Raw genomic sequence first — 12088 nt, forward strand, 5'->3', positions numbered from 1 at the left:
GAAAATGGTAAAGTGATTTATAAGTAAGAACGTGAAGTGTAAATAACTTAGATGTTGGATATCGACAAGTTAAGTAACTCGACATTTTTCATTAAGATGATTTCATACGTTTATTTAACCTTTGAACTTTATCCCATGCTTCACCAACAAACTGTAATTTAAAAACTTGAAACCTATTATGAATATATATGATTCTACTTTTTTAAAACATTTTATGATATAACGATTTCCATTATTTTAACCTTTAAACAAAATGATTCTTAAAAATATATTTGGTTTTGGAAAACAAAATTATTATATATATTTGATTTAGTTTCAAACGTACAAAAACGTTTTCAGTTTAAAAAGAACTTTATTATTAAAACGTATATAACTTTTATAAATATCTAGAACCACTTTTGACAACTCATTACTTAACCAGTATGATAAAGATAACGATATTTATATTTTATTTTATTAAATATATATAACGATTTAAATTAATATTATATATATTTATACGCGTATTATACGTATATAGTTTTATACTTTTACTATACTTAAACTTTACCTTTACTTTATTTTTACTTTACTTTAACTTTAATAATTCACTTTAATAATTCATACTTTAATAATTCACTTTAATAATTCATACTTTAATAATTCATTTTAATAATTCATACTTTAATAATTCACTTTAATAATTCATACTTTAATAATTCACTTTAATAATTCAAAAATCTATTATAAATAGAATTCAATAGGTTTCATTATTTCATATAAACTTGAAAATATTTTTCTCTAAACTCTCTCAATCGATTTACATATATATATATTTACTCCGTATTATTTCAAGATATTATTAGTATACATAAAATATTACGTCAGAGTGCTGTCCGAGTGATTTCGAAATTGTTTTTCAAGTGGGATTGGATTAAGGAAATTATGGGTTATAGCTATGGAGGTGATTGGTATGGTTCATGGGTATGCTCGTGAGGTCAATATAGTGTTTATCATCTCCGTTGCGTCTACGTACCTTTCCTGCAATATTGAATCTCAATATTGATACGTGACTACTCATAATTTAACTTTTACATACTAATAGTGTATCCCTGACTAGTGCTCGAGTATATAGGATTATGCATGTTTGTACTTTTGATATTGCCTTTAGTTAGGCTATGTTGAATCCTGAATTAGTTATATATGCGACTGAGATAAGGTATAAGATATGCATGTTGTTGGAAAGCTAGCAAAAAATTAAGAACTTTTCATTTAGATATCGAATGATTTCGATGAACGGATTTGAAGTTATAGTCCATCGAATTTTTGTATTATTATTAAAAATGATTATTATTATCGTCGTTATTATCGTCGTTCTAGTTTTTTCTTATTATTATTATTATTATCTTTATTAATAAAAGGATTTATCATTAAAAATTGTTATTTTTTTTATTATTACTATCGTTATTATCGTTAAAGTTATAATTAGTATTATTATTATTATCCAATTATTATTATTATTATTATTATTATTATTATTATTATTATTATTATTATTATTATTATTATTATTATTATTATTATTATTATTATTATTATTATTATTATTATTGTTGGTATTATTATTATTATTATTATCATTATTAATATATATATCATTATTTAAAAATGGTTATTGTTATTGTTATTATTATTATTGCTATATTATCATTAAGATAATTATTAGTATTATCGTTAATAATGTTATAGTAACTATCATTATTAATATTAGTGTAATTAAAACAAATATTTGTAACACCTAATTATTTTGATTACTATTATTATCATTATTACGAACACGATATAAAAGACGATTAAAAGGTATTAAACGAAACGATTAGGAAATAATGGGTAAGAGTATCATGATGAAATTAAAATATTATAAGATATTGATTTAGATAAAATTATCGTTCTTATTATTTTTATCATTACTATTATTATTAAAATTATCGTTAGTATTAAAACTATCATTTTAACAAAAATTATCATTTTAATAGAAATGTCATTGTTACTATAAAATATCATTATTATTATTATTATTTTAAATAGAATTATTATTTTAAAGATAATATTAAAAATTATCGTAAATATTAAAGTTATCATAATTAGAATTATCGTTTTATCATAATGTCATCCTTGTAATTATAAATATTGATATTTTTATAATAATAATTATTATTACAAAATAATATAACTTTTACTTACTATCATTATAGATATTATTTTATCAAATAAATATTTGATACAAACATATTTTACTACGTGTAATAACTTACTTTAATAATACGTATCATATTATCTTTATAATATTAAATGAACCCTATAAATTTTATTACTTAATATATATAAAAGTATATTTTATTATATAAATATAATATAAAATTTTATTTTTTAATAAATAAATTATATTATTTACTCTAATAAATCTTTTAAAAATATTTAAAAATATAAAACGACGATATTTAAACTACATATTAATCATGTATAAATTTTTGGAAATTATTTTGAGTCAAATTTACTTTTGTTGACTTTTGCATATTAGTCTCGAGCATTAAGATTGTGGTACACTATGACTTGACCTAATTTGTTAGACAAATATTGACCAACACATAAATATATATAATTAATTTAGGTTCGTGAATCCGAGGCCAACCTTGCACTTGTTCAATGACGTTATATGTATTTTTACTACGAAATACAGTATGGTGAGTTTCATTTGCCTTTTTACCCTTTATATTTTTGGGGTGAGAATACATGCGCAATTTTTATAAATGTTTTTCGAAATAGACACAAGTAATCGAAACTACATTATATGGTTGAATTATCGAAATCGAATATGCCCCTTTTTATTAAGTCTGGTAATCTAAGAATTAGGGAACAGACACCCTAATTGACGCGAATCCTAAAGATAGATCTATTGGGCCTAACAAACCCCATCCAAAGTACCGGATGCTTTAGAACTTCGAAATTATATCATGTCCGAAGGAGGATCCCGGAATGATAGGGGATATTCTTATATGTATCTAGTTAATGTCGGTTACCAGGTGTTCACCATATGAATGATTATTTTTTGTCTCTATGCATGGGACGTATATTTATGAGAACTGGAAATGAAATTCTTGTGGTCTATTAAAATAATGGAAATAAATGATTATGATAAACTAATGAGCTCACCAACCTTTTGGTTGACACTTTAAAGCATGTTTATTCTCAGGTGTTAAAGAAATCTTCCGCTATGCATTTGCTCATTTTAAAGATATTACTTGGAGTCTTTAATAGCATATTTCGAAGAACGTTGCATTCGAGTCATTGAGTTCATCAAAGATTATTATTAAATCAATTTATAGTTGGATAGTGGATATTATGAAATGGTATGCATGCCTGTCAATTTTTGATGTAAAGAAAGATTGTCTTTCAAAAACGAATGCAATGTTTGTAAAATATATCATATATAGGTCAAATACCTCGCAATGTAATCAACTATTGTGAATCGTTTATAATGTATATGAATGGGTCCTTTCACATGATGTGAACATCAATTAAGGTATATTAATCATCGCACAAAAGAATGCGAAATAAAAGTTCAAAAATAATGCATATGCAAGAACTTGCAAATAAATTACCCGATGCATTTACAGATAAAAAAAGGGAGTGACTAAATCATATATATACCAGCAGTAAATGCTTAAGCTAGAACTGAAATTCCAAAAGCTGGCAATAATGTCACTCATGAGTCTTCGCCACGCCAGAAACGTGGGAGACCAATTGGTTCAAATGATAAAAATCCTTGAAAAATAAAATCAGCTGATAATGAGGTAAAAGAAAATGTTCAAGAAGAATCACAAATCAATACTCTTTCTGCAGAGGAGATTGATAATGTCAATACAGAATTTTCAATCAATTATGTACATTCAAAAATATTATGGAACCGAAATGAAATGAAAAATCTTGAAGAGATATTTTCATATAATGTTGCATATGACATCATGAATGATGATGATGATCCAGAACCAAAATCTGTCATGGAATGTCAAAATAGACATGATCGGGATCATTGAAAAGGAGCAATACGAACTAAATTTGAATCGCTCAATAAAAGAAAAGTTTTCAGATCAATAGTTATCACTTTTAAAGATGTGAAATGTATGGGATACAAATGAATTTTAATTCGAAAAAGAAATAAGAAAAATGAACTTACAAGGTCAAGCCAGACTTGTAATTCAAGATTTCTCTCAAAGACTATGAATGGATTATGAGAAAAACTTATCCTCCTGTAATAGATGCAATTACTTTTAGATACTTAATCAACATGGCAGTTTCTTAAAAAATGCATCTCATGGATATTGTTACTACTTATATATATGGATCACTTAATAGTGATATATATATATATATATATATATATATATATATATATATATATATATATATATATATATATATATATATATATATATATACACACATATGAATATACCTAAAGGGTTTAAGGTATCCAAAAGCATTTAATGAACCAAGGAAATGTATTCCATTAAATCATAAAGGTCTTTATATGGGTTGAAACAATCGGGTCGCATGTGGTATACCCGATTAAGTGATTACTTGATAAACAAAGGGTATACAAATAATCTTATTTTCTCATGTGTTTTCATTAAGAAAACAACATCCGGATATGTGATTATAGCTGTTTATGTCGATGATCTTAACATCGTAGGTACAGATAAAGAGATTCATGAAGTCATTCAACTTCTAAAGAAAGAATTTGAAATGAAAGATCTCGAAAAAACCAAGTATTGACTTGGTTTACAAATTGAGCATATGCCTAATGATTTACTTGTACATCAAACAGCTTATACAGAAAAGATTTTAAAACGGTTTCAATATGGACAAGGCAAAACCATTAACTACTCTTATGGTTGTTAGATCACTTAATGTTGACACTGATCCATTTCGTCCCTGTGAAGATCATGAAGATATTCTGGGACCAGAAGTACCATATCTTAGTGCAATTGAAGCTCTTATGTATCTTACAAATTGTACAAGACCTGACATTTCTTTTACAGTTAATTTGTTGGCAAGATTCAGCTCAGCTCCTATCAAAAGACACTGGAATGGGATCAAACAAATATTTCGATACCTTCGAGGAACTACTGATTTAAAATTATTTTATTCTAACGCTTCAAAACAAGATTTGGTTTATTATGTATATACAGGTCATTCATCAAATCCTCATAAAGATAAATCTCAAACGATATGTATTCATAAATGGAGGCACCACAAAATCATGGCGTTCTTAAAACAAACACTTGTTGCAACATCATCAAATCATGACGAAGTGATTAAGTTATATGAAACTACTCAAAAATGTGTTTGGTTGAGATCAATGACACAAATCATTATTGATTATTGTGGACTAGAACGCTATAAAAGACCAACAACTATCTTCACCAACAACTATATATGAAGATAATGCAGCTTGCATAATACAAATGAAAGAAGAGTATCAAAAGTGACAGAACAAAATATAAATGCTGACGAGGCGCCAAAGCCATAGACGGTCTTAACGGTCATAAGTTTGATGGAAAAGAATGGTATGTTGGTAAGGCTCAGAAAAGACTAAAAGGGAATAGAAATTGAAACAAGGGTTTGAGCAAACCATGAAGGAGACTGTAGATAAATCACAGGGGCTAAACTTGTACATAAAAGATTTAGATGATACAGTTTCAGATGAAAACCTCAGATTCTTCTCATATACTCAAGATCTCGTGAAAGACAACCAGATTAAAATGAGATACGTTCAATCAACAACTCTGCTGATCTTTATACTAAAGCACTGTCAACCGCTGTTTTCAGAACACACGTTCACAATATTGGCATGAGGCAAGTTCAAAAGATGTGACGACTTAACGATGTCTACTTGAGGGGGAGTCAACTCTATGCTGCACTCTTTTTCCCTTGGCTAAAGTTTTTATCCCACTAGATTTTTCTTTAGCAAAGTTTTTAACGAGGCAGTTTAGTTGATCTCTAATGAAAATAAATTATCATCCAAGGGGTAGTGTTGTGATACTAAAGTCAAAAGTGGGTGGCTGATAATTTATATCACACTCTACAAATGTCCAATATTGAAATAGACTTGTAATGCATATCTCGTGATTATACAGTATTTTAAGTGCTATAAATATGCACCGATGAATGTAAATCATGTGTACCATTTTCTAATATACTTATACAAGTATTATATTTCTTTCTCTCATATAATTTCTACTCTTATATTATAAGAAGTTTGTATCTAGATTAGTATATTAAGAGTTGTTATAAACAACTAAATTACAACAATGAAGGCGTTTATTTCGTTTCCTTTTGGTTTTGTTTTTTGGACCATGAAAATATATCATCATGTCTAGTCATGATGTGTCCTTATAATATTACTATTTTTATAACCTCTTTTTCTTTCTTTTTTTACTTATATATATCACATCATTTTCCATTTTTTTCATCATTTCATTCCCCACTCTACTTTATAACCACATCAAAACACACACCTCAAATTCTCACACACCACCATTCTTTCTTCCTAAAATTTTTTTAAAAAAAAAAAAACAAAAAACATGAAAATCAAAACAGCCGAACTCTTTTGTGCATCACCGGCGTCCACCGCCATTTGCACCACCATGAACCAACACGCCATGGTCCGACGTGGCAGTGGGTCAACTCCAAGACCCATAAACCACCGTCACCGTGACTACTACAATAACCATTATCAATTTGATTTTGGTGATAATAATAATAAACTTAAGTTTAAAACACCAACAATCCCATGCACTTCACAACAACATATTGATCCTAAACCCTACACTTCTTACTTACAAAAAAATCGAAAAAGTACTTCAATCACCATTGGAAAAAATACTAGTGCAAGTATTATAAGTCGAGATATTGATGATAATGTTACGTTTACAAGGCGAAAAAGTAGTGCCGAGTTGAATGATAAAGATATTACAACAACTCGTGGTTCGTCTTCTAGATATCTTTTGAATAATAATCCGATTTTTTTCGAGGATTTGAAAGAAAAGGAAGATAGTAAGGCGGGTGCATTGGTGGTTAGTGAGCCAGTGTGGCTGGATTATAGTCATGAAAACGAATCGGTGATTAAAAAATCTTTGTCATCAAGACGATTGGGAGGTGACGAATCACCTGCTTTGGTTAAATCTAGATCGTCGTCAGTTAGATTGGATTTGGCAAAGGTCGAGTCACCTAGGTTAAGGTCCTCGAGGTCCAAGTCTCGTGATCAGGTTTGTTTATTATTACGTTTTAAATAACATGTAGTCAATAGTCAATTTTGATTGTCTTGAAAAAGGCCAGTGATATATTCACCATTCTTTTAATAAACTTACTATAGGTGTGTACTGTGTGAATTTATGTTATGCGGTTATTAAAAAATGAAACTATAACATTTGGATGATTAGTTGTACGATATTTTAATGTTTAAGAGTTTCATATAGGAAAATTGGTCAAAGTTATTCATAAATGAATAAGTTTCTGAACTTTTAGCTCAAATGTCAAGTAAATTAATCAAAAATGAAGCAAAAAGATAATTTGAGGTGATATCGCTTTGATTTGCAATTGTTTTAATTTGTTTTTTCGTTTGCTTTAAATTTTATATAAATAAATAAATAAAAAAGAGGCCAAAACTTGGCTTTTTATAGAATGATACAGTATTATAAAGATTCGGATGATCGAATTGTTTTTGAATAGACAAGTTCTACTTTTGAATTATTAAATACTCCGTACTTTTGTTTATTCAATTAAATAATTTATATTATGTAGAATTTATATTAAACTCTGTGAAGTATAAGATGGATGACAGATTAATATTGTCCGTACTGCTTGCTCAAACTCAAAGATTCGACAGTTCGAATCTTTATCTGTAAATATGACGGAGTACCCCATTAAATTGATTAAAAATATCTATTTTTATAAACAAATATAAACAATTGGAGTAATAATTTAATAACATCAAACAGAGTTAAATTTAAATTTGTTGTGCAGGTTGTGGAACTGAGGGTGTCGATTCATTGCAAGGGATGTGAAGGGAAAGTAAGAAAACATCTTTCAAGAATGGAAGGTATGTATATTTAGTTTTTCTTACTCCATTATTAGATTAAATTTAATTTAATTAATAGGACCATGATATCTTTATCAACCATTGTTATTCGTTAATTGTACATAAAAGAACTCATTTTTTATAGTACAAATGAAAATAATGTATAATTACTAAGTTATCCTTGTCAATTTGTAGAAAGACAAAACTACCACGATAAATAGTAAAATGTTCATGGAGTTTAGTAAATAGTTATTATAGTTAAAATATAATATAATAAAATAAAGTAGAAGTCTTTGGATATAAAATTGACATTTGATCGAATTAGCTTTTTGTTTTCATTTGAACTCCTCATTAAAAGTTCAAAGTAATTGGTCCACTGGTATAATATCGAGGTATTCTTTTGATCATAAGACTGGTCATGACTTCAAGTTTTTGAGGTGAACATTATATATATATATATATATATATATATATATATATATATATATATATATATATATATTGGTAGGATCAAGAGGGAAGTAACCATTCGGGGGAAGCAAAAACTTTTTTTTTTCTTCGTTTTTTGAAAAAACTTTGTTCACGAACATTATAGATGAGATGAAAATATGAACATTTAGTAGAGACACTTTGTGATAAATGTTTTTATTTTGGCGGGAAAACGCTCGAAGAAGTAATATATAACAATTATCGTGTTTTTCGAGCGTATTTTGAGGTTTTAGCTATTAGGGTTTAGATATTAGGGTTTAGATATTAGGGTTTATAGGGTTTAGATATTAGGGTTTAGAAATTTAGGGTTTAGGGTTTAGATTTAGGATTTAGATTGAGTTTTTAACACGAACGGTTTAGGGTTTAGGGTTTGGTGTTTTGGGTTTATGGAATAAACCCAAAACACCAAACCCTAAACCCTAAACTCTAAATCGGGCTAAATTTTACTTCACAAAACATGGAAAAAAAAACGTTCATATTCTTCACGAACAATATTATCTTGAATGTTATTTTTGTCGATCGTTTTCCCGCCTAAATAATAACATTCATCAATCGGTGTCTCTTCTAAATGTTCATATTTTCGTGTGATCTTGATGCCGGAAAAAAAATTTCAAAAAAAAAACAAAAAAAAAAAAAAATTTTGCTTCCCCATTGATCATGCCCCTATATATATATATATATATATATATATATATATATATATATATATATATATATATATATATTCTCGTAGAAAAAATTGCGTTTAAAAAAAAAAGACGAATAATTTTTATTAGATATACACAGTATAATCGTATTATTTCATGACCGTTTTTTACGGTCTTTTACCCACCCAAATATATGTTGATGAAGTTTGAAACTAAAACCTCTTGTAAAAATATTAGAAACTCAACTAATTAGTGTGCCTTCATAGGTTGTTTAACTAATTGACTTATAACTTTAAATAAAAAATAATTTGATATTGCAGTTTTGCATCCTCTAAATATTGTTGTATTAATGAATATATGCAGGAGTAAGATCATTTAAAATAGACTTGGAATCAAAGAAAGTTACAGTTGTTGGAGATGTAACTCCATCAAGTGTTCTTTCAAGTATTTCAAAGGTCAAAAATGCACAATTATGGCCTTCTCCTCCTTCTTCATCCTCTACTTCTTCCCCTTACATCGCAATTGGATACTAAATTTGCACATTCTATTTTAGTCTCTTTTCTTTTTTCTTATTTGTATTGAAATATTTTGTATTCTCTACATTAATTAGTGCGTGTTTATTTCTAGGCGTATGTTTGTTGCTAAGTACCTATAATTCTAAGGTATACGATCAACCCGTATGTAAACCATAGTCATATAAAAGATTAAAAGCCTACTCAGTACAATAATTTCTTGAACTTGTACATAGTACTAATTAAGGTGTGTATGTATGAGTAATTATTTCACGATATGATCAACCAACATCTATTAAATTTGAAACAAAGTCAGAAGAGAAGATTTGATATTTTTTCCTCAAACCGAGAAATTAATAGACGCAAGTAATTTGTAATTAGACCCTAAAGATCACTTTTGACCATATTATGTCATGTTTATGTGTTGTTTCCCTTTCTAGTTAAAATAAGTGGGTATCATATGGTTAATTAGAATTTAGAATGCTTTTATTGATTGCCGGTAAATCAAATGTGTTAAAACTTTGAACTTTTAACCAGAAAGTAATTAGATTATAAAAATTAAATTATATGAATAAAGCGAATTAGTGAAGAGAAAGTCGGTCTTCATTAGAATATACAATAGATATCTTTATTCCTTTAAAGTGGTAGTTCACAAGCTTCGTCTATTAAATATAGACAAGAATAAGAATAAGAATAAGAATGGATACATATGACCGTATTCATATTCATATTCCTATTCATTTAGTTTTTGTTCATTCATATCTATTTAATTTTAGTTCATCCAACTATACTCATATTTAATAGATTACGCGGGCAAACGAATATCCAATTAATATTCAAAAAAGTTATAATATTTTCTAATATGCGATGAAAAAAACGTAATATAACCAAAATAAATATAACAGGGTATAATTAAAATTTATCCGCAATAACGTGTAATGTTTGTCGAAAATAGAACGCACATTGTTGAATGCATTATCAAACATATATTATGACAAATTATGTGTGATTTATATGTTTATCTTGTTAGATATATAGTACATGTTTGGATTATAATAATAATAATAATAATAATAATAATAATAATAATAATAATAATAATAATAATAATAATAATAATAATAATAATAAGTATTATTATTGTAAGAAAACAATTCTCCACACTTGGTGGTTTAGCATTCCATTATTTTTATATATACAATACAAATACAAGAGTTAGAAATCTACACAAATACAAATATGTAAAGAATATCTAGACTATTTTAAACTAAACTTATCCTCTAAGCATATCTCATGTCTTGTCCTCTAAATCTTCTAATTATTATTATTAATATCGTTTACACCCCCTCAAGCGAATAGGTGGAGGTCCAACTTTGAGCTTGGCACGAAATGACTCGAACAAAGGTCGATGAAGACTCTTGGTAAACATATCCGCAAGCTGAAGCGTAGTTGGAACAAATTTCGTATACAACTTACCTGACGAGACGGGTTCCCGAACAAAATGATAATAACGCCAAAATTATACATATTTGTTGTCGTTATTTCGATCCGATTTTGTATCATTTTGTATGTAATTGTTGTACTTGTGTATTATAATAAGTTAAAATGTGTGTATAATCCATTGCGAGTGTTGAAGCGAAGATTTATGGAAAATATTGCTGATTTTAGAAGATTATGCGCACCTGCACCGTTTTGGCCATAACTCGGTCATACGAACTCGAAAAAGGGTGAATCCGGAGCCCAGACGTCCGTAACTCAGAGCTCTACAACATCATATTAGTAATATGAACTAACCGAGTAGTACCTACCAGTTAAGATTCACACGTAATAGCTTAGTATGAAAAGATTTATTTTGATTTCAAAATTCATATATATTAAATATACATAAAATTTCTTCAGGGGAAATAAGTTAATACTTCATCGGTTATTGTTGCTGGTATTTCTTGGTAACTACGATGCGTATGACATTGATGCTCGTGGAATAGATTGTGAAGTTGAGGTTTGCGATGCGGTTGTTGTTGGTGGTGGTAATGGTACTGTTGGTGTTGTTGTCGGTGGTACTGTTGATGCTGGTGATGTTGCTCGTGCTTGTAACCTTTGCACCATATTCTCCAAAGCCACTGCCCGAGCGCGAAGCTCGTTGACTTCTTCTACTACACCGGGATGATTGGCGGTTCGGACGAGCGGATGAATAAGATCCAGAATTTGAGATAGTATATTATCGTGACGAGATACTCTGGAAATGAGAGAGAAAATGGTGTCTCGAACAGGTTCGCCGGTAAGTGCTTCAGGTTCTTCGCCAAGAGGGCAATGTGGTG

The 12088-nt window shown here is 28.3% G+C and overlaps 1 protein-coding gene across 1 annotated transcript; it reads left to right on the forward strand.

The window, feature by feature from the left end:
- Nucleotides 1-6626: 6626 nt before the first annotated feature.
- On the forward strand, nt 6627-9928 carry LOC139877879 (uncharacterized). Its single transcript, XM_071865279.1, has 3 exons — nt 6627-7310; nt 8068-8143; nt 9622-9928. The coding sequence occupies exons 1-3, from the start codon at nt 6627-6629 to the stop codon at nt 9789-9791; spliced, it is 930 nt and encodes a 309-aa protein (XP_071721380.1). The 3' UTR covers nt 9792-9928.
- The last annotated feature ends 2160 nt before the right edge of the window (nt 9929-12088 follow it).

Source organism: Rutidosis leptorrhynchoides, chromosome 11 (genome assembly GCF_046630445.1).
Source record: "Rutidosis leptorrhynchoides isolate AG116_Rl617_1_P2 chromosome 11, CSIRO_AGI_Rlap_v1, whole genome shotgun sequence".
NCBI lineage: Eukaryota > Viridiplantae > Streptophyta > Magnoliopsida > Asterales > Asteraceae > Rutidosis > Rutidosis leptorrhynchoides.